The sequence below is a fragment of the Vipera berus genome, assembly GCF_964194415.1.
Source record: "Vipera berus genome assembly, chromosome: 1".
NCBI lineage: Eukaryota > Metazoa > Chordata > Lepidosauria > Squamata > Viperidae > Vipera > Vipera berus.
In genome coordinates this window covers 225,270,068-225,294,921 of record NC_138202.1, presented here as the reverse complement: position 1 = coordinate 225,294,921, position 24,854 = coordinate 225,270,068, and the positions used below count along the sequence as shown (strand labels likewise).

General features: G+C 39.8%; 1 protein-coding gene across 1 annotated transcript in view; it reads right to left on the bottom strand.

Moving 5' to 3' along the window:
* DLGAP2 (DLG associated protein 2) overlaps window positions 1-24,854 on the bottom strand; it is a gene marked incomplete at its 3' end in the record, with an annotated part of 99,676 nt that overhangs the window by 26,979 nt on the left and 47,843 nt on the right. Inside the window, exon 5 of the mRNA XM_081334035.1 lies at window positions 3,122-3,471. Coding sequence (XP_081190161.1) covers window positions 3,122-3,471 — 350 coding nt within the window. The remainder of the gene's footprint in view (window positions 1-3,121; window positions 3,472-24,854) is intronic.

The window sequence follows — 24,854 nt, the reverse complement described above, 5'->3', positions numbered from 1 at the left end:
AAAAGAAAGGAAGAGAAAAACTCAAATTTTTGGCCATCATGAATCAGAGACATGTAGAAAGAACATATCAAGAAAACATAAATACTTCACAGGAGGAGATATATAGTATACTGCAACTAATTCAAACAACAATGACTTTAAACCACAAAGAAATCCAAAATGACTTTGGAAATATAAATCAATCTATTTCTAAGTTAACTCTATAATAAAAAAATTCCCAGAAAACAACAACAGAGAAGGAGCAGACAAAACAGATAAATGGATATAGAATTGAGAATAGAGACTTAAAGATGGAACTTAACAAAACAAGAAAACATGATTTAATCCTAGTGGGAAAAATTCACAAGAATTGGAAAAAAACAACTTATTCCTTAACACTACAAAATAAATCTGAGGACAAAAAAACAGACTGGATAAAATGGACTGTAGAGATGTCAGGAACTTTGGAGAGAAAGGAAATGATAAGAGAACAAACATGGAAAGGCTGAAGCCCCATACAAAGACACTTCACCTGATTTACTTTTTATATCTACAGCAACATTTACGAAATACATTGATTAAGAAAGATACTGGGCAAAGGAAAAAGACTAAAGTGGAAACCAAGAAAATAGATGATGGGACTTACCAGAGAGAATGCTTAAAAAAGAAACATTTGTTTGAATATGGTTAAAGAAATAGAAAGGTTTTGGAATATATATGACATTCTAAGAGGGTGAATTCCCTAAATAATATAGTATGCTTTTTCCCCTTTTTTATTCTCCTTCTTGATATGAGTAATATAAAAAAGTTGAAATGACTTAGATAAAGGAAATGTTTTAGTTACTTAAATGTGATTGAATTTAAATTGCATCCTTTCCATTAGACTGTAGCAAAGCCATTGGACAGGAAATGGATGGATTTTTATCCAAGCCCCATAGCATTTGATAGGCATAGCTCCTTGAGTCGAATTGCACATAGCTACAGAAATGCTTTTGGAAGGTCTCTTTTAAATGACACAGTCAAGAAATGCTTCATGGTATCTATTTAATTCAGCAATAATTATTATCAATAGAATCATTTTTATTTTAAGGGAACAGTAATTACATCTTCCTTTCCTTTCCTTTCCTTTCCTTTCCTTTCCTTTCCTTTCCTTTCCTTTCCTTTCCTTTCCTTTCCTTTCCTTTCCTTTCCTTTCCTTTCTCTTTGGCAGGAACTATCATGTCCAAGACACCTAAGAGCACAAACTTGGAACCAGCATCCAACTTCAACACTCACCCTTCTGCCAATATTGCCAGGAGGGGAAAGGTGAAAAATGCAATAGTAATACAACCTAATTAGGGAGGATGACTACACAACATCCAAGGTTACCTTTTCCTGCTTCAGAGAATCCTCAACCCTAGATAAGATGTTAATGAAATCTAAATTAATTGTTGGTCCTTCTACGAGCTTTTCAGCTTCAGAGAAGGGAAACCTGACAGCCATATAAACCAATCCAACTAAAGCAATCCAAACCAAGCAGCCATTCTAGACTCATGTGGTTAGTTTATTATGATTATGAACCTACTCATTAGAGCTTAGCACTATGGGAACCCATGTTTTTATGGCTTGTGCAACAAACATTTATGGATCAATCCAGCTATTATTGTGAAGCATCATCAGAAGTGTCAATGGGGTGAAGTATCAGAAAAGTTAAGATGGTAGGTGAGATCAAAGACCCACCACCTTTGATGTGCAATACATGCATGACACATACCTAGAAAAGTGGCAAGGCTTCAAATCATGTAAACCTGCCCACTACCTTGCATTTTGGGACTCCCACATCCATGGAAACTCCTTGGTTGCATGAATTAACAGATCTCAGTTAACCTATCTCCTTAGATATTTTGATTTTTGTTAAAATAAAAATAAACAATGCTGCTCCAATAAATGGGCTAATTGAAGCAGTGAACTTTATAGCTAGTTTAAAACTGATTATTCTGACCAATGAAGCATCACTTCTATGGTGCTTGCTTATTACCAGGAATTCGTTCTATTTCTTATCACCAAATGTAAAGATGATTTTAGAAATACCTGTCTATTTCTAAAATAGAGGTATAGGCAGGTTCTGTGGAACCTCAAGATTTGTAAAAGTTGTGTTGCAGGTCAGACCTACAGGCATGCTGTAATTTTTATTGATATTTTGCTGTAGTATGTGCTTAGAAATATTTCTTCTTGTTACACTTGTGGCATTATCAGCAGTGGAAATTATACTACATTATGCTAAATCATTCTAAGCCATGCAACATTATGTGCTACTGTTTTATCATAGAATGATATCATTACAATTTTTAAGAAGGGAAATGATTAATGTAAATTCACACACACACACACACACACACACACACACACTGAAAAATACCACCATAACAAGTCAAAATGTCAAAGCTGACATTCTTAACAGAGGAATATTTTCAAAGAAATTATCTCCATAAAAATAATAAAGGTGGGATATGAATGAATGAATGAATGAATGAATGAATGAATGAATGAATGAATAAATAAACAAACATTGAATTAAAATCTTCATGCATGGGCTATAGCATCACATTTTGCAGATTCAAATCCATTTGCTTCAAAATCTCTTCCTTTCTTCCCAAACACCAAAGGAAATAAGTGTTACTTGTGCTATTTTCTTTATAAGATTGTTTTCTTATAGCTTCAAACTCACTCTTCTATATTAGTCTCCATTGCTAGGTAATTAAAACACAGCCATGAAGGAAAAGCAGGGTAGTACAAAGTAGAGAGGAATATCTGACTACAGTTTGACAGTTGCACAGCCATAATTTCATGATCTCTCCGGGGAAAGAGAGAAAGATGAACATGCTGTGTTCACTTGTGGCTGAGCAGGATAATTGTCATCTGCAGCATTAGTGGCAGATAACCAGATATATTCATTCATTTTATTTCCGGGCACTACACACTGGCTCAACTCTGCCCTGCATGGTCATGTAGCCAGGATATGAATGGTAATTCATGATAATCGCTGCACACAGGGATTGTTGTTCAGGTTATTAGGGGCTTCTGGGCTGAATGACTCATTTGATGTTCTTTACTGAGCTCAGGTGAGCAGCTTATCCCAGAACAGGTGTTAAGGACAGGCTACCTGGATCCCTATAGAGGAGCGCCGACTCTTCAGGAACTCCTCAGCCTTTGTCACAAGGATGGCCTTGTCGCTAGTTCTCACGGAGCTGATTTGACTGTCCGACATGTGGCGTTGTGCAGCTGCCGTTTCCATGGCCAGATTCATAGCCTTGTTGCTATCCAAACTGTCAGTGGAATTGTACATCCTGAGGCCATCCTGAGGCCATGGGGAAATCCCCTGAGTCCGGCTATCCTGATAGGCATCCTGGGTGGATTCTGTGCTGCTCTGTGCTGTAACCGAAATGAGTGGCTTTGAGGTGGTTCGCGGGGGTACAGGTGGCGGGGTCTTTTTGTAACTTGTGTAAGTTACAGCTGAGAAAGGAATGCAGAAAAGGAGAGAAAACAGGGTTAGTAAAAAGCATTACAAGGAAACAAAGGCGGCAAACCTGACTCTTGTTACTTAAAAACTGGAGGCCCTTCTTTAATATTTGCATCCATGAGTCTCCTCAGAATCAGCATAAATTCTCCCTCATAAAAAGAACAGGTTGCTATAGCAACACATACCTTGCATTTCAAACACTAAGTAACAATGGCAGGGAGCATCCTCAGCCATTAATAAGTTAAAGGAGTCCCCCCCCCACCATGCAGAGGCTTGGGTGGGGAAGGGAAGATCAGTAAAAAGGTAAAAAGGGTCTGAATCTACACACTTAAGGAGGGGGACTCCTTGGAGTTTGAGCTGCATGAAAAGGCTGCTAAGATTCTGCAGGGCCTAAAACAAGTTGTGAATGATATTGTAGCAAGCAATAACTGAACAACAGGTCCTATGTCTTTTTCAGTTATAGCAGGTATTTAGGTGATGATGAAGAGAAAGTACTGAAAATACGCTGAATAAAAAGCCGGATGATATTTTCTGAAACTGGAGAATCATCTGAGGCAGCATTTCTTCTAATGCTATGAAATGGTCTGCTGTCCTAGTAAAGAAGTCAGTTTCACCTCTTCCCTGTTTTAATTATCCCATTTAGGCAGAATAAAGTGGATGTAAAAGATTGTAGGTGATCACATCATGATTACAGTCACATCTTGTCAGCTCCAGTAACATTTCTCTTTTTGTAAGGGCCCTGAGAAGAAGCTTTGGAGGCTGAAACAAAAAAGGAAGTTAAAGTCAACTTTCTCCCTCAGCACTACTAACTTCTTCCACTCGCAATGTTTGCAAGGATTCACTACCAACAAGCTGATGGATGTGCTCAAGGCTAGTTACACAGAGCTGCAAGGCAGCGGGATTTTTTTCCCTCAGGGAGTAATTTGCACTTTCTAGGAATTCTGTTAACTACAAAGACATGTAGGTATGTCACATGAATATGGAGGTGGTTGGCAGTTGACCCCTTCTGGGATTTTTGGACTTCCCAAATAGGGCTGGTCAAATGCTACCATCTTAAAACCTACCAATACATATCTTATTGCTATTGTCTTTGTTCAGAACTGGCCCGTTGCCCTTTCCTTCCACCCAAGTCACAATACTATATGACCTAATTAATAACTTAGAACAAGACTTCTGGTTTTATTGAGGAGAAATAATGTCAGGGAATTGCGGAGCAGGTGTCCCAATGAAGTCAGAGTCGCTGACATGAACTTGTAGTTTTATATAAATAAATATATTTTAAATCTATATTCACAGCAAGCAAGATAGTTGGGCAAATAGGAGCATTATGAGGTAAATCACAGAGCGCACAGGCACACAAGAAAAAGGCGGGGAAAAAGGGAAACTCCCTCTCCACACCCACAGCAACCAATCACAAAGCAGATTGCCTCAGGAAGGAGCCAGTATTCTCCAATCAATCAACCATAACTGTGTGTTCTGGCTCATCATGCAACTCCACTGTTCCAGTTACTAAATTTAAATAACAAATAAACTGAAATTTATTGTAATGCAGGTAGTCTTCAACTTATGACCATTGCTAAGTGAGGTGATAGTTAAGTGAGTCACAACTGATTTTATGATTTTATGTTAAGCAAATCACCACTGTCATTAATTCACATGGTTGTTAAGTGAATCCAGCTTCCTCCATCGGTTTTGCTTGTTGGAAGCCGGCTGGGAAGATCACAAAAGGAAATCATATGATCCCAGAACATTGCCACCATTGTTAAACACATACTGGTTGCCAAACAACCCAATTTTGATCATGTGACTGTGGGGATGCTAGTTGTTAAGTACAAGGACTGGTCATAAGTCACTTTTTTCAGTGCCAAACAGTCACTAAACAAATGTTCATAAGTTGAGGACTTCCTCTAGAAAATAGAAAGTTACAGGGTAAAATGGGGCTAATATACAGTATCTTTTTTTCTCATTAAATGGAATGGGGAATTGACCCCTACAGTAGTCAAATACATAGTTTCTCAAGCCAGTTATTCTGATATCGAAGGGGGAAAAATAAGCTGTAAATGCTTCTTCATGAAAAGTTCTTCTATTGATAGGGCAGACAAAACCAGCATGTTCCCATTTTACCTGCACAGAATGGAATTGTATATGAACAAAATTAGAAGCAAAATGGACACAGGGAGGTGAGTGATATGGAATTATTTCAGACACTGTTAATCAGCGCCCCCCCCAACCATTAGGCACCAGGGACCAGTTCCGTGGAGAGAGGTTTTTCTGCAGACCAGAAGGGGCGTGGGTTTGTGTGTTGCCTGCATCCCATGGATGGAGCTTCACTTGTTTGCACAGACCAGTTTCTAACATGCCGTGGACCGGTACCAGTCCATGGAACAGAAGTTGGAAATCCCTGCTGTTAATGGCTGTCTAGAGAATGGCTCTGCCCATGAAGTCTTCAGAAGTTGAACTCTATCTGAATGAGCCTTTACCTAGTTTATAGTATTACAAGTTAATCCAGGATGAAAACACAGCAGACTACTGATTTCAATAAAGATCTCTATATGCTTTATTAAAAATTTTCTGGATGCTGCTCTTTTTCACCAAAGAAAACTCTTGGGAGAAGGAAGGGGAACCAAAGAAGAAGCTACAATGGTGCTCCATTTGGAAAACAATATAATGATAACCCTTTTAATTTCCTTTCAAAGGTGAGGAGTTATATTGCCTTTGATTACTTAAATGATTTACTAAAAATACATATCTATTGTTATTGCAAGAGAGTGACTGTGCTTACAAGACAGGCTTATCTATAGTAATATTAACAGGTGAATGTAGCCATTAAGCAGTTTACTGAATTAACCAGTTCTATATAGTTGGTGGCTGGATGGAGTCACTGAAGCAGTAGGCGTGAGCTTAAATGGACTCCAGAAGATGGTAGAGGACAGGAAGGCCTGGAGGAATGTTGTCCATAGGGTCGCGATGGGTCGGACACGACTTCGCAGCTAACAACAACAACAACATATAGTTGGAGCAAATTTCTGACCTCTTCTTAATTAGAGGAGATTTTGTGAATGGTACTCTAAGAGTGGCAGAAATCAGGCTTTTTCAAAAAGCAAGGTGCTGAACTTGGAGCTAGAAGTTTCTGTTTTTCTTGTGATGGTCCAACCAATATATTACATTGATCACATTACACTTGAATAAAAGATTGGAACAGGCTACTTTTTATGTCTAATTTCCAATTTTAACCTTTAAGACTATCAGAGGGACTGGTGGTCTCATTATGATTTTACACAGATGTAAATTTCTGTAGAAGGTCTTTTTGAATTCCCACTTGCAGAAGCACACTACTTGGTCCCCATATAAAGGGATTCTTCCTGTGTGACACCCTAAATTGTGCAACTATTTTAGAATTTTTCTTGGTTCTTGTCCCCTCCAGTTTCAAAAAAGGTGTGAGGCTGCAACTTTTGGATTCAGCATTTTGCATTGTTTTAATATTTATATGATTATTGTTGCTTTAAGTATTATATGTGTAATTATTACCATATATTACAGTTTCTATCTCTTCTTTGATTTACTCAACACAATCAGAATGTGTGGCTTTTTTCTTCTCCATTGATACCAATTACTATTTTAACAGGCAAATATTGGGAGAAGGAAAGATTCCCTGTCTCACTGCATAGAGGACCCAATCTGGATTAAGCTCCTATTTATTTTCACTTGAGTAAAGATAATACCCCCTTCATGGATTACTGCCTTGTCGTGGCGAAGGGGCTTGCGTAATTCAATGAAGCTATGAGCTATGCCGTGCAAGGCCACCCAAGACGGACAGGTCATAGCTGACAGTTCTGACAAAACGTGATCCACTGGAGAAGGAAATGGCAACCCACTCCAGTATCTTTGCCATGAAAACCCTATGGACAGTACCAAAAGGCAAAACGATATGACGCTGGAAGATGAGCCCCTCAGGTCGGAAGGCGTCCAATATGCTACTGGGGAAGAGCAGAGGGCTAGTACTAGTAGCGCCAGAAAGAATGAAGCGACTGGGCCAAAGCCGAAAGGACGCTCAGCTGTGGATGTGTCTGGTGGTGAAAGGAAAGTCCGATGCTGTAAAGATTTTTTCTCCATAGGAACCTGGAATGTAAGATCCATGAATCAAGGAAAGCTGGACGTGGTCAAACAAGAGATGACAAGACTGAACATCGACATCTTAGGTATCAGCGAACTAAAATGGACAGGAATGGGTGAATTTAATTCAGATGACCATCAGGTATACTACTGCGGGCAAGAATCCCTCAGAAGAAATGGAGTAGCCTTCATAGTTAATAAAAGAGTAGGAAAATCAATACTGGGATACAATCCTCAAAATGACAGAATGATCTCAGTTCGAATCCAAGGGAAACCATTCAATATCACAGTAGTCCAACTCTATGCCCCAACCACCAGTGCTGAAGAGGATGAAATTGACCGGTTCTATGAAGCCCTACAGCACCTTATAGAACTAACACCCAAAAATGATGTCCTTATCATCATGGGGGATTGGAATGCTAAAGTAGGAAGCCAAAAGATAACTGGAATAACAGGCAAGTTTGGCCTTGGAGTACAAAATGAAGCAGGGCACAGGCTGATAGAATTTTGTCAAGAGAATACGATGGTCATAGCAAACACTCTTTTCCAACAACCCAAGAGACGGCTCTACACATGGACATCACCAGATGGTCAACACAGAAATCAGATTGACTATATGCTCTGCAGCCAAAGATGGAGAAGCTCTATACAGTCAGTAAAAACAAGACCAGGAGCTGACTGTGGCTCAGACCATGAGCTTCTCCTTGCAAAGTTTAGGCTTAAACTGAAGAAAGTAGGGAAAAGCACTAGGCCACTCAGGTACGAATTAAATCATATCCCTGTTGAATATACAGTAGAGGTGACAAATAGATTTAAGGAATTAGATCTGATAGACAGAGTGCCTGAAGAACTATGGACAGAGGTTCACGACATTGTACAACAGGTAGCAACCAAAACCATCCCAAAGAAAAAGAAGTGCAAGAAAGCAAAATGGCTGTCTGAGGAAGCTTTGCAAATAGCTGAGGAAAGGAGGAAAGCGAAAGGCAAGGGAGAAAAACATAGATATGCCCAATTGAATGCAGAATTCCAGAGAATAGCTAGAAGAGATTAGAATGCCTTCTTAAATGAACAGTGCAAAGAAATAGAAGAAAACAATAGAATAGGGAGGACCAGAGATCTTTTCAAGAAAATTGGAGAGATGAAGGGAACATTCCATGCAAAAATGGGCATGATAAAGGACCAAAATGGTAGGGACCTAACAGAGGCAGAAGAGATTAAGAAGAGGTGGCAAAATTACACAGAAGAACTATACAAGAATGAGCTTAACGTCCCAGATAATCACAATGAGGTGGTCACTGACCTCGAGCCAGACATCCTAGAATGTGAAGTGAAGTGGGCCTTAGAAAAGCTGAGCAACAACAAAGCTAGTGGAGGTGACAGTATTCCAGCTGAGCTATTCAAAATCTTAAAAGACAGTGCAGTAAAAGTGCTACACTCAATTTGCCAGCAAATTTGGAAAACTCAACAGTGGCCACAGGATTGGAAAAGATCAGTTTACATTCCAATTCCAAAGAAAGGCAGTGCCAAAGAATGTTCAAACTATCGCACCATTGCACTCATTTCTCATGCTAGTAAAGTCATGCTTAAAATCCTACAAGCTAGACTTCAGCAGTATGTGGATCGAGAACTACCAGAAGTACAGGCAGGATTTCGAAGAGGCAGAGGAACTAGAGATCAAATTGCTAACATACGCTGGATCATGGAGAAAGCTAGGGAGTTCCAGAAAAACATCTACTTCTGCTTCATTGACTATGCTAAAGCCTTTGATTGTGTGGATCATAACAAACTGTGGCAAGTTCTTAAAGAGATGGGAGTACCAGACCATCTTATTTGTCTCTTGAGAAACCTATATGCGGGTCAAGAAGCAACAGTGAGAACTGGACACGGAACCACTGATTGGTTCAAAATTGGGAAAGGAGTCCGGCAAGGCTGTATACTGTCGCCCTGCCTATTTAACTTATATGCAGAGCACATCATGAGAAAGGCAGGGCTAGATGAATCAAAAGTTGGAATTAAGATTGCTGGAAGAAATATCAACAACCTAAGATACGCAGATGATACCACTCTAATGGCAGAAAGTGAAGAAGAACTAAAGAGCCTCTTGTTGCGGGTGAAGAAGGAGAGTGCAAAACTTGGGTTGAAACTTAACATTAAGAAAACCAAGATCATGGCCTCTGGCCCTCTCAATTCCTGACAAATAGATGGGGAAGAAATGGAGGTAGTGACAGATTTTGTTTTCCTGGGCTCCAAGATCACTGCAGATGGGGACTGTAGCCAAGAAATTAAAAGACGCTTGCTCCTGGGGAGGAGAGCCATGGCAAATCTAGACAGCACACTAAAAAGCACAGACATCACCCTGTCAACAAAAGTGCGTATAGTCAAGGCTATGGTCTTCCCAGTTGCAATGTATGGCAGTGAAAGCTGGACCATAAGAAAGGCTGAGCGCCAAAGAATTGAAGCCTTTGAGCTATGGTGCTGGAGAAGACTCCTGCAAGTCCCTTGGACTGCAAGGCGATCAAACCAGTCAGTCCTAGAGGAGATCAACCCTGACTGCTCTTTAGAAGGCCAGATCCTGAAGCTAAAACTCAAATACTTTGGCCACCTAATGAGAAGGAAGGACTCACTGGAGAAGAGCCTAATGCTGGGAAAGATTGAGGGCAATAGAAGAAGGGGACGACAGAGAATGAGGTGGCTGGATGGAGTCACTGAAGCAGTAGGCGTGAGCTTAGATGGACTCCAGAAGATGGTAGAGGACAGGAAGGCCTGGAGGAACATTGTCCATAGGGTCGCGATGGGTCGGACACGACTTCGCAACTAACAACAACAACAACAAAAAGATAATACATATTGCATAATTTCAAAAATTCTGTGGCTTCATTTTGTTCCACTGCTGCTTTTTAAGAACCATAATTGAAAGAATCAAAAGAAAAGCACACTTCATTCATACAACAATTCCTTGTTAACTGCTTTATTATATTTATTTCAGCTACGACACTGAAGATATGGAGGGATCAATAGGAATTTGAAACCTTTGCATATTGCCTGGCGACTTTCAAATAGGTCCCAGTCTACTTCTTGGTCACTCAACCAACATGATCTATCCACAAAATAACTGTTTTTCTTTCATTAAAAAAACAGTCTGAAGCATAAGCATCTACTTCAAACAACCACAGGGTTCAGTTTTATTCAGTTTTTAAACAGTGCACTTTTTATATGTATAAATTTTCTTTGTAGGAACAATGCTGTAGCCTTTTCTGTTGTTATCTTGAATATCCTGACTCCTTTGTTGAAATTCTAGGAAGGAACAAAAAGTACAGTTATTTACCTAGATACAATTGTTTTAATACAATGTGTATCAAAGGGTGAAGACAAAGGCTTGCCAATTTTAAGTTAGCTTAAGATACAAAATTTGGTTAAGTAAGCTACCAAATGTTCAGTTAAAAAGATTATATTGCATAATCATGCTGAGTTCAACACAGGTTCATCTTAGATGAATTCATGTGGTCTATTGTGCTACAGTTGTGTAAGATAAGAAATAAAATACTTATAGTGGTTCTTGAGAGTGCCCACTAACAATCTTCTTGCTACACTGGAACTTGCTACTACAGGAAGGATAGGACAGCTGAAATGGAAGCTAGATAATTTGATATTAAAGAATATCTGGTAGATCCTAAAAAGAAGTAGCTGACATCTAATATGTTTGATGGGGGAGAACAGCTTTAGAAGTAGTCATTTCCAGTCCAGTGCTCTCTAGCATTGTATTACAGGTCCCATCATAGACAGACCACATCGCCATTGACCCTGCTTGCTGGAGATAATGTGTTAGAACACCTAGGTGTCAGTGGTGTAATGCCTCTTCATCCAACTTTGCAGGATTAGGTTGAAGGCAGAAGACAGAGAATAACATACTTACCAAATAATGTTTGTATTACAGTAGTGATAATTCTGAAAGTGAAAATAGTGTGTTTGTATTCTTACACTAAGAATCTTTTGCAGGAGTCCTTTTAACTCTTGCACACAATGTTATGAGACCACACAATCTGATAGACATACAAGGCTACTGTTTTATTTGTATAGCATACAGCATAAACATCTTCCCTGTATTTAATTTCTGTTTGGCTAAGCTGGCGTGGAAAGAATTAGACTACTTGTCCCAGGTTTTATACATATATTCTTCTTTAAACTACGAATTATAGCACACTGAATATATATATCAAACAATATATGAATGAGATGGGAAAGCTCTGGGACAACACTTTTAATTGGAATGTTTGTCATCTGAAGGTCACATTCAGGAAAGTGTCAAAGGCACACAGTGCAGGATCCCTCCATAAATTCTATCTCATTTGAAAATATGAGCTACCTATGAATCAATATAACACTAGTCTAAGTGGAAAATATCTAGTCTGACGGAGATAAAATTTCACTTGAATTTCACTTATTTTCCATTGCTGGAAAGACATGAAAACATATTGCATTTTCTGTGTGACAAATTTCATTCATCACAGATGCACTCGTGCCTTGCCTTCAAAATGTTACAGCCCTGTGATGGACAATACAAAGGAAGTATGACAGTTTTAGCTATAAATATTTCATTTTCTAATTAAATAATGGCCCTATTTAAGAATTTTTTTAGTTGTCCTGTTCTCATGTTCCACTGAGACATATCATTTTTAAAATAAAAATGCTACAGCCGTTGACTTTCACAATCTGATTTTTATTAAAAGAATGAAAAGAGTAGGAGAATCATAAAATATTTTTCCCCCTTTTCCTAGCATTTGTCCAGCTTGGGTGCAACTTGTGTGAACTGGGCTTGCCATTCCATGTGGTCTGCAGCATTTCTACAGTTGAGCTTTCAGCAAATGGTGATGGGACAAGAGCCTTGTTCCTCAACCAGTTTCCCACAGAGCCTGTGGTCCATTGTTCTTAGTTAACAACTACTTTTCAATTTACAACATACATTCTTCCACCACAAGAGGCAATGCCTTAGAAAAGAATCTGTATCCTTTAAAGGCTCGAAAACTGCAACAGGCTTTGTGCAATACAATAAAGAATGTAGTTGAAATATGGGCAAGACCAAGAGCAGAGTTGATCTTGTCATTAGCCACCCCTTGGCCCAACATGCCACCCACCAACCCTGTCTGGCCTGACCTGCTAGTGAACCCACAGACCTTAAGCCTTACCACTGATTCTGACATCTAGGCTGAAACTCACTAAATCTCTCTTAGATAAAAAATTGGCAAACACTGACAACTCAGTTAAAAACTAGGAGACCTTCCACCAGATATGAACATTCCTCACACTCACAATAGGCTTCCCCACTCAAGCCCATCACCTCGAGGTCACCACATTAACTTAGAAAAGATGACAACTGCAAAACCCCACAGGGCAGGAAGCCACATTTCCTCTCCAGTGGATCTGAAGTGCTTTCTAGTAATCCCTTGCTAAATTTGCTCGGTTTCTAGGGACAAAAGACATCTCTCTATAAAAGAAACCAGCTTTTATTTTCAATTCGTGGCCACTTTTGATCATGAACTGACTATTTTTCTGTTGAATAAACTTCACCTCTGCTTCTAGAAATTGTCCTGTGTTCTTTGGAAAACCTACCTCATATTGAACCAGAATTTTGTCAGGCACAAGCAACCAGAATCACTTGTGAAGAGTCTCAAACAGAAGCTTTATTGTTGGTCACCTATGTTACAAGAATCTTGCCAGACTGACTATATTCCTTTGGGTACAATCAGATGAAGTCTCAAGGATTCTAAAGGAGGTCAGGCATGTGCTGCTTTCTCCAGTGCAAGGAATCTGGTCTCCTCTTAACACCTCCCTCCAGTCTAGCTAGAGATTCCACCATATCTTATAATAATCTATTTTGGGTGTGATGGTAAGATGGCATCTGAAAACTTTGCAAAGCATTAGACATTCATTTTGCCCCTTAGAATCATGCTACCTCCCCCACACCAACTACCCCTAAATAGGCACATTTTCCAGCATTTTGTCCTGGTAAGGTGGTGTGTGTGTGTGTGTGTGTGTGTGTGTGTGTGTGTGTGTGTGTATAACAAAAGGGATGTTCCTAAATACCTTACTTACAGCCCATGGAGTGCTCTTTCTGCAAACCTATCAGAGGGAGAGATTTAATTAAGCAAGTTAGAAAAGGAGAAGCCAGTTTAGCAGCCATTAGATGCCCAAGCTTCCCTTGGCAGCATTTGGGAAAGGAGCAGGATATGTTTCAAATGACAAACTGGGCTTGGAGAGGCGCTAACCCAACTAATTTTAGTCAAGAAGATTCTGAATTGAGCCAAAAGGAATTTGTACATGACTAATTACTACGGTACTTAGAAATAATTTTGTCTCACATGCTAAGCAGAACTTGGGGTGGGATAGGAAGAATATGTGGAATTCAACGAGCTATATGGTAATTGATAATTTAATTTGAAAGATGAGATGCAATTTGTTGAGTGAACATGGCCTTATGATATGCCTGCAATGCTGTTCCTTGCCAATAAATCACTGGCTAATTGAAAAAGTAAATATATAATTAGAGAGGGGAAATGAGGGACTGTTCAGCCACTTAATTGCTGATAACAAGGTCAAATTACCATCAGGATTACCATGGTAATAGAGAATAAGAGTGGATATGAGGCTTTTGCTTTTCATTTGTATTTATAATACGTATGTCCAAAATACAACTAATTCCAGCCTTCCCTGCATACCTCTCAACTGCACCTTAGGTAGAACTATGGCACGTGTGTCTTTGCTTCATTTTTTGGAATAGAATTCAACAATCTATCCCCAAAATTAAAATTATAACAGCATAAATTATCCACAATATGAATAAATGTTTAATTCCTTGTAATTTATTTTTCTTCAAATAGATTCAACTTTGTTTAATAAGAACAGCATTGTTACATTGTTTCTTCACAATTTTCCTTGAAAGTAGTATTGTTAACTCAAATAAAATTACATACTCCACTCGTTTAAAAAAAGGGAAAAATGCTTCTATGATGCGGATAAGATAAAGTTTTGCTCCTGGTAAATATTTCACTGTGGAGTCATTGGTTTTATAAAACACACTGTGACATTTGAAAAGCTCAGGGATTTGCCATAACTTGATGGTCTCCTTCACTGGTCAGCTCAACTCATTTGTCTTATTCTGCCACAGGAGGCAGGGTGAACAACACAAGAAGACATGACCAGGATACGGAATGAATTGAAAATATAGCAGAAGATATAAGAGATGGGGAAACCAGAAGATATAGAAATATAAATGGGAAAGGAAACTACAGACTGTTCTCAAAGTGGACCTCTTCTGAGCAACCAGGCCTAACAGAGATTTTTCTTATAGCCACAACATTTTAAGGCACTCTTAGAATAACAGAATAACAGAGTTAGAAGGGGCCTTGGAGGTCTTCTAGTCCAACCTCCTGCTGAAGCAGGAGACCCAATACCATTTTAGACAAATGGCTGTCCAATCTCTTCTTAAAAACCTCCAGTGTTGGAGCACCCACAACTTCTGAAGGCAAGCTGTTTTTAAGAAGAGACTGGACAGCCATTTGCCTGAAATGGTATAAGGTTTCCTGCCTGAGCAGGGGGTTGGACTAGATGACCTCCAAGGTCCCTTCCAACTATTATTATTATTATTATTATTATTATTATTATTATTATTATTATTATTATTATTATTATTATTATTATTATTATTATTATTATTATTATTGTTATTGTTATTGTTATTGTTATTATTTATTCTAATTGTCAGGAAATTTCTCCTTAGTTCTAGGTTGCTTCTCTCCTTGATTAGTTTCTACCCATTGCTTCTTGTCCCGCCCTCGGGTGCTTTGGAGAATAGGCAGCCCTTTAGATATTGGAACACTGCTATCATGTCACCTCTAATCCTTCTTTTCATTAAACCAGATACACCCAATGGATGGCAGGTTAGGTGAAGCAGGCTGTGTCAGTGTGGTGTTCCAGGCAAATGGAATTAAGACTGAAGGCACTTTTATTTACAGTGTTTTGCGAAATGGGTGAGGACAGAAATCAGGTAGCTCCTCTTTTCCCCATTATTAATAGTGCAGCTAAATGCTACTCTGAGGCTTCCTCTATTTTCTTTTTCCTCCTACCTTCCCATCCTTTTTCCTCCCTTAGTAATGTAAGTAGTGGCTGTCCTAAGCCACCCCTATCCCAGCCATGGCAGTTCAGGATTCTTTCTTTATCTCTTTTTCCTGTTTAACAAAAGTGGAACACAATTTCTTCCCAGTTCCTTTCTCCACCCCTCCTACCTTGTTGCCTAAAACTCCTCCTTCTCTTTTTTTTTTATTAAAAAGTTTTAACATACAATTTTTCCCTTAAAAAATCCCCCCTCCCCCCCTTCTCCCTCCCCCCCTTCCTCTCCCCCCTCCCCCCTCCCCCCCCGACTTCCCAGAGCTAAGTACAAGGTATATATAAAAAAAAACAATCATAAACAACCATATACTAACAACCATAAACTCTAAAATCTATCACTCTCTAGCTTATATAGGATAAAACAAACCTTAGTAATATTAAATATATATAAATATATATTTAAAAAAAAACCAATATAGAAAAAAAAAATAAAGAAAGAAGACTTATTCAAATATAAAACTTCTTAACCCTATACTTATTCTGTGTAAACTCAAGCCATTTTCTCCCTTCCATAATATAGCGTTCCTGCGAGTAATCTTTCAAATAGGCCGAAATCTTCACCATTTCAACCAAGTCGGAAACCTTTAAAATCCACTCTTCTATGGTCGGCAGTTCCTCTTTCCAGTACTATCCTATCAAAAGTCTTGCTGCCGTAATTAAATTCAACATCAACTTAGTATATTCCCTCAGATTTTTATCCAAAAAGCCTTAACCTTTTTGCAAGTCTACCATATATGAAAATATGAAAATATATTACGTCTTTATCACCGCACCTCCAACATTTAGGCTAATAATTCAGATACATGCTTAGCTTTTTAAAATCTAAATACCATCTATAAAACATTTTGTAAAAATTCTCTCTTAGATTTCAAACTTATATAAATTTTACATTCCTCATCCAAATCTTTTCCCACCTCCCACTACTTGGCTGTAAGTACGTTGTGAAAGTTCCATAGACTTCTGCTGATCTTGTTCTTTTATCTTTTTTGATCGTTTTAAAGCAGCACGCGTCACCCTCTGTTCTCTGGGATCATCCAAAAGTGTTATAACTTGATCTCCTGCAGCACCATTCTCCTCTATCTGTCCATCTTCAGCCTCTTGATATTCTCCTTCTCCAGATCCCTTTGCAGCTTCCAGAAGTGTTAATGGGGTTGCTTTTAAAACATTATTGTAGAAATCACGCGCTTGCATCACAGTAACCAAACGGTACCTTTTACCTTCATACATCACCATCAACCCAGCTGGAATCTCCCATCTGAACCTTATATCTCGTTGCTTGAGCTCTTGCACCAGAAATGTAAAATCCTTCCGTCTCCTTAAAATCTTTGGAGGAATTTCTTTTAGAACCAGAACTTCTTGATCAGCAATCACGACTTTAGTATCATAGGCAGCTTGTATAACTTCATCTCTAATTTCTCTTTTTGCAAAATAAACCACCACATCTCTAGGCAGCTTTCTCTGTCTAGCAATCCATGAGTTCACACGATACACTTTATCCATACCTCCTTTTATTTCAGATGCTGGCTGATTCAATACCACTTCGAGAGCCTCAGAAACCAGCTGCTTTAAATCTTCCTTAATATTCTCCTTTAAACCTCTGATTCTAATGGCAAACTGCATCTGGAAATATTGAACAAGACTCAATTCTCTATCCATTTTGTCTCTTAAATCTTCATTCTCCAATACATTTGCTTCTAATATAGCATTCTTTTGAGTCAAATCTTTGACTTTTTCATCCAAATCTTCCACACATTCAGCCACTTTATACACTGAAGACAAAATGTCTACCTTCATCACGCTGTACTTCTGTTCCATCCTCTTTTCTATTCTCTCCTCCAATTTCTCCAATTTCTCCTCCATCTTTGCAAATTTATCACCCATTGATTGATTAATTGATTCCAAAAGTTTATCCAGAGCATCTCATAAGTCCTTCGATGTCACTACATCAGGAGGATGTAATGCCTGCAATGATGATTGTTGCACCGGGGAAGTTCCAGCACTCCGAAGAGTTTTAGGGGGAGGTTTAGCCGCCATCTTTTACTTTCAATTGTGACGCACTTTCACTTAGAGTTTAAAAAGTCCATCAAGCTCGAGAGTAGAATAAAATAATCCTCTTCACCTTTTCCTCTTGTACCGCTCTGCCTGCTCTTTTTATTCCATAGTCCTTCCTTCAGGCAGGGGTGGTCGCAGACGCCTGGCTCTGCTCCATAAAGTCAGGAGCAGAGGCGCTGGCCAGCTGGGAGCGACCCAGGCTACGGGGGAGTTCGATCCTTCGGCCGCCCAAGCTGCAAGCTCAGGCGGCCCCGGAGAACTCAACCCCTACCTGGGGCCTCACCCCCTCCTCTTCTCCCGAGGAGGGGGCTTCAAATTTGCCCGAACAGCTGATCGGCGCTGTTTCGGGCGAAAATCACTCAGCTGAGCCGCGGGCAGCCCGGGAAGGCTGTCTCCGTCGCCGCGCAGCCACCGGAAGTCAAAACTCCTCCTTCTCTGTGCATTAATGACTCCCTTTAAATTTTCCAGAAATTGCATCATCAGCTTTTAAGTTTTATATAACCCACGTATCTTTGATTTAGGGAGTGAAAGAGAGATCAAAAAGGAAAGATAAAACTAGCAAAATTAAAACAGAGGGCAAATAGAGAGCATTGCTTTGGCTTTTCAAATTTTGACACTTACTACTTGCAGCTCTGAAGAAGGAGAGTGCAAAAGTTGGCTTGAAACTTAACATTGAGGACCCAGATTGTTGGGGGCAATAAGCTGACTTTGTAATAATGCCGCTTAGGAGGGGGGAAAGCCCTAATAAGCAGGCATATACATAAAATGAAGGCTATTGCTAAGCACATTTGATTTGTGCTTAGATTGTAAGCCGCCCTCAGTCTTTGGAGAAGGGTGGGATATAAATGGGATTAAAAAAAAAGAAAAAGAAAACCAAGATCATGGCATCCGGCCCTCTCAATTCCTGGCAAATAGATGGGGAAGAAATGGAGGTAGTGACAGATTTTATTTTCCTGGGCTCCAAGATCACTGCAGATGGGGACTGCAGCCAAGAAATTAAAAGACGCTTGCTCCTAGGGAGGAAAGCCATGGCAAATCTAGACAGCACACTAAAAAGCAGAGACATCACCCTGCCAACAAAACTGTGTATAGTCAAGGCTATGGTCTTCCCAGTTGCAATGTATGGCAGTGAAAGTTGGACCATAAGAAAGGCTGAATGCCAAAGAATTGAAGCCTTTGAACTATGGTGCTGGAGAAGACTCCTGCGAGTCCCTTGGACTGCAAGGTGTTCAAACCTGTCAGTTCTAGAGGAGATCAACCCTGACTGCTCTTTAGAAGGCCAGATCCTGAAGTTGAAACTCAAATACTTTGGCCACCTAATAAGAAGGAAGGACTCACTGGAGAAGAGCCTAATGCTGGGAAAGGTTGAAGGCAAGAGAAGAAGGGGACGACAGAGAATGAGGTGGCTGGATGGAGTCACTGAAGCAGTAGGCGTGAGCTTAAATGGACTCCAGAAGATGGTAGAGGACAGGAAGGCCTGGAGGAACATTGTCTATGGGGTCGCAATGGGTTGGACATGACTTCGCAACTAACAACAACTTGCAGCACTGACATGCGTACTCTTAACACTGGTATGAGTGTGACTCTCAAACTAAACAATATTCCATATCCCAGCGTAATCAGTGTTCTTTTGCAAAAGCCACACGTCATGCAAGCCTCCACTTTAACACTTGCATTGAAGTTAGAGAGCCTTGAGCTACACAGAGGCCAATAGATGACATACAAAAGGTTCTATTTCAATTCTGTTAATTAGCAATAAATTATAGTGTATGAAGTAGTTGAAGTCTTGAAGACAGTGAAGTACTGACAGCAGCTTGCTTTCTCCCATTTTCCAGACAATCTTTCCTGCTGTCAGATAGGAAGCAGAATTTACTGTTCTGTGCACTAAAAAACGGGCATAATTTAAGCATCTGTAAACATTGTGCCATATATACTCTCTGCATTTTTGCAGAGGCTGAAGTGTCAGAGCCCTGGCAGTGTTCCTGTAATTAAGCAGACTTCAAATGTGAGTCATAATAGCAGAGGGCAAAGTTTGTATTCATTTTATTAATGTTTGTATCATCAAAGTATTTATTCAGGATGATCATCATGATGTGAGCAATTTTAACCAGCAATCCAGTTAAGGTTCTATATGTGTGTGTGTGTATGTGTGTATGTTTGTGCGTGTGCATTAACAGCAAAATAAAGGCATGTATTCAATCCACAAAATAAGTATCAATGTTTTCTAGTGTGGGGCATGTGCATTTTATTTTCAAAAGCAGAGAAGAAATGCACAGGTTCCCATATATTAAAAAACAGCATTTAAATACTGGATATTCCTCATGCATTCTGAATGTTCATTTACTTGTCAAATATTAAAATATTAGTCACTAGCAACTAATTTCAGTATCAGATATATATGGCAGTTAATGTTGCAGTACTTGATAGCATGCTACAGATTAGCATTTGAGAACACCAAAAGATGACACTAATCATATATCATAGTGATTTTCATCCACTTGGCCTCCAAAAAACATTTTCCACATTCATTTATATATCTGCCATAAAGCTTTTCCTTGTGTGTGATGGAAGCCTGTGGATTGCAAAGGATTATGGATGCATGCTCAATTCATTCTTGTTGTTACACATATGGCAGGGGATGATCAGTAGCAGTACATATTCTGCATTCAGAGACAATTCTCTGTAAATACTACGAAGGGATCCTTGAGAAGCTTCCAAAGCATTGGAACATAGACAGTTTAATCCATCACTCATGTTTGAAGTTGCCAGAGAATAATATGTAAGGCTCAACAGTAATTTAAAATTTTACACATAATAGTATTTTTAATCTGACAAATTTGATAATGTATAATTATAACAGCATTTGATTTGCCACAACATGCTTCACATGTAAAGCCTGCCAAAGGAATGACAAACTGCCAAATGCATCTAAAGTTCTTCAGCATTTGGGACATTGAAATAATCTTTTCTAAAAAGAGAGAGAGAGAGAGAGCAAGTAAGAGGGCGGCAATATGTATATTTAGAATAGCCATATCTTTTTTTCCTTTAATATACATCATTTTGGTGGGTTCAAATGCAAAGCCTCCCCCACAAAACCCAATAATCAAGGCTCACTGCAGTTATTCAGTGTGCACTTGAGGAATTCCCTCTAGAACAGGGGTGTCAAACTCAATTTCATTGACAGCCACATCAGCATTATGATTGCCTTCAAAAGGCCAGTTGCTGTCCCCTTCTCTCCCTCAGGCTTGCCCCACAGAAGCCTCTCCTATTCTAGCCCCTTCTCTCTCTCTCAGGCTTGCCCCACTGACATCTCTCCTCTACTCTCTATCACCTTTTCTCCCCCCTCACTCCTCCTCTTTCCCGCCAAAACCCCTCCTTTTATATCCTCTCCTCTTCTCCCCCATGCATTCTCTCACTGCTCGGCTGGCCTTTTCATGCAGTGTTCATTAGCTGGAGCTCCATATACTGATTCTGGGGTCCCCAAGCCCCGGCAGCCCCACAGCTCCAGCTAACTCTTCCCCCCAAAGACTGCATGCAGCTGCTGGCCATCCCCGAGCTAGAGCCACGCATGCCGATCCCGATCCCGAGGCTTCAGCAGAGCCCCAGCAATACCACAGCTCCAGCTGACTCTCCTCCAGGCCTCTCTGGTGCTGCTGCTGCTTCAGCTCACTCCCCCATTACATACTCAATCACCTCCTCCTACTAATCTGCTTGCGGACCAGATCTAAACACATCACGGGCCACATCTGGCCCACGGACCTCGAGTTTGATGTCTGCTTTAGAAAATAGTGAGAGAGAGTCCTACAGACAAAAGGATACACTCATATTTATACATTTCAGGAAAGGAAGACAAAATTATAATAGCAATAACAATAGCACTTAGACTTGTACTACATTCTATAGTGCTTTATAGCAGAGGTCCCCAACCTTTTGGGCACCAGGGACCGGTTCTGTGGAGAAAGGTTTTTCTGTGGACTGGAGAGTGTGTAGTTTTGTGTACTGCCTGCATCCTACGGATGGGGCTTTGCTTATTTGTGCAGACTGGTTGCTGGCATGCCATGGACCAGGGGTTGGGGACCTCTGCTTTACAGCCCTCTCTAAGTAGTTTACAGAATCAGCCTATTGCCCCCAATAATCTGGGTTCTCATTTTGCTGATCTCAAAAGAATGGAAAGGTGAGTCAACCTCAAGCCCCAACATGATCAAAGTCCAGACTGTGGGCAGAGTCAGCCTGCAATGCTGCATTCTAACCCCTATGCCATTGCACCATATAATCATACATTTCACAGGTAATAGATTATATAAGCATGAATATACATAATTAGCAAGCCTCAAGTTGCTTCCTTGCCTTCTACTGTATTTTCAAGAATTATTGTCTTCACAAAAAGAAACATATCAATTGTGTTGCCACAGCAGTTTTGATAAACATACTGAGAAATGAGGATGTCAAGGTAGCACCAATTAACACATATTCCACCTTCTATGTTTCTATCTTGTTAACAAGCTCCCACTCCTACAAAAACTTGTTATCATCACAGTTTTAATAATTTCTAATGAGAGGACAGCTCCAGTAGAAATAGATGAGCTGACTCAGAGAAATCTCATATGTCTAGTTCTTCGCTTTTTAAAGTATTCTCTGCTACCTACTGGTTTCATACATGTGCATATCCTTCTACAGATAAACACAACTACTTCTTTGGACTTGAGGGAAGTCTGTAGTGGGGTGCCCCAGGGCTCTGTTCTGGGCCCAGTGCTCTTCAACATCTTCATCAACGATTTGGATGAGGGGATAGATGGTGAACTCATCAAATTTGCAGACGACACCAAACTGGCAGGAATAGCCAACACTCTAGAAGATAGGCTTAAGATACAGAAGGATCTTGACAGACTTGAACATTGGGCGCTATTTAACAAAATGAAATTCAATGGTAAAAAAAGTAAGGTTCTACACTTAGGCAGGAAAAATCAAATGCACAGGTACAGTATAGGTGGTACCTTGCTCAACAGTAGTAACTGTGAGAGGGCTCTCAGAGTCCTAGTGGACAATCACTTAAATATGACCAGCAGTGTGCTGCAGCTGCCAAAAAAGCCAACACAGTGCTAGGCTGCATCCAATTTTGGTCATCACAATGTAAAAAAGATGTTGAGACTCTAGAAAGAGTACAGAGAAGAGCAACAAAGCTGATTAGGGGAGTGGAAGCTAAAATACACAAGGAATGGTTGCTGGAATTGGGTATGTCTAGTTTACTGAAGAGAAGGACTAGGGGTGACATGATAGCAGTGTTCCAATATCTCAGGGGCTGCCACAAAGAAGAGGGAGTCAATCTATTCTCCAAAGTGCCTGAAGGCAGGACAAGAAGCAGTGGATGGAAACTAACCAAAGAGAGAAGCAACCTAGAACTAAGGATAAATTTCCTGATAGTTAGAACAATTAATCAGTGGAACAACTTGCCTCCAGAAGCTTTGAATGCTCCAACACTGGAATTTTTTAAGAATGGACAATCATTTGTTTGAAATGGTATAGGGTTTCCTGCCTGAGCAGGGGATTGGACTAGAAGACCTCCAAGGTCCCTTCCAACTCTATTATTGTTATTATCATTATCATTACTACTACTATTACGATTACTATTACTACTATTACTACTACTATTACTACTTTGGATTGCTTATTGAGAGATGTAGTTTTATTAAAGCTATTCGATTTTTTTTTTATTTTGCCAGGCTAGAAACCAGGAGATCTTGAATAGTAGTCTCATCTGAGGTAACAAACCAGTTGGATGATTTGGGGCCATTCATTTTCTCAGCCCTAGGAAGCAAACAAGGGCAAACCACTTCTGAAATATTGCCAAGAAAACTGCAGAGACTTGTCCAGGCAGACTCCAGGACAACTTGCCACGGGCCAACTCTCCATGGAACAATTCAACCCTACATTAAACGTTTCATTCAGTTACTTTTATTATATGTTTTCACTGAAATTATTCTAACTCTTGTATCTCTGGTTTGACTTTCTTTATTTTATTATTATTGGCCATGGTTCTATTGAAATTAATTTAAGTTTTGTATTTGCTGAATTGTGACAATTTGTCCCATGATGTGTTGGCCGTGGCAAATTGTCCCATTCCGATCTCCAGGACTTAAAAACTGACTCAAAGCTACCATCAGTAAGGGAGAAAAAAAAAAGATTTTGGCTGCAAAAATCATTTGGAGAACAACTAATGCTACAGTATTGTGTTGGCATTTATGGTTGTCTACATTTTGCAGCCTGGATAGAATAGCCCTCATTTTGTTCTGCTGGCTTAAATAAGCTTCCTAGGTATTAAGATATGCTCCCTTTTTTTCCACAGTACTTCCTTTAATCCTTTCTCATAGATCCAATTTCTCTTGCTAACCAGGTGCAAAACTGGAGATTTAGCCAGCATCATTATGCTTTTGTTTATTCTTACTCCAGTAAAAAAATAGGAAATTGAGTCTTTTAAAATCAGATGTACTTAATAAAAGGTAAAGGTAAAGGTTTCCCCGCACATGCGTCCTAGTCGTTTCCGACTCTAGGGGCTGGTGCTCATCTCCATTTCAAAGCCGAAGAGCCAGCGCTTGTCCAAGGACGTCTCCATGGTCATGTGGCCGGCATGACTAGACGCCAAAGGCGCATGGAACACTGTTACCTTCCCACCGTAGTGGTCCCTATTTTTCTACTTGCATTTTTATGTGCTTTCAAACTGCTAGGTTGGCAGAAGCTGGAACGAGTAACAGGCGCTCACTCTGTTACGCGGCACTTGGGATTCGACCCGCCAAACTGCTGACCTTCTGATCAACAAGCTCAACGTCCTAACCCACTGAGCCACCGCGTCCCTTAATGCATCCATATAAATGCTAAACAGTGATACAAGATTTAATTAATTTCTTACAGAAACGTGATCTAAACTGATATGGAGGTGACAAATGACCCTTGAAGGATCCATCTCAAAATTATCACTCTATTGGTGCAAATCTTTGTAACAAACAACAAATCCATTCATATATCAATAAGAATCTTTGCCCCTGAAATGGTG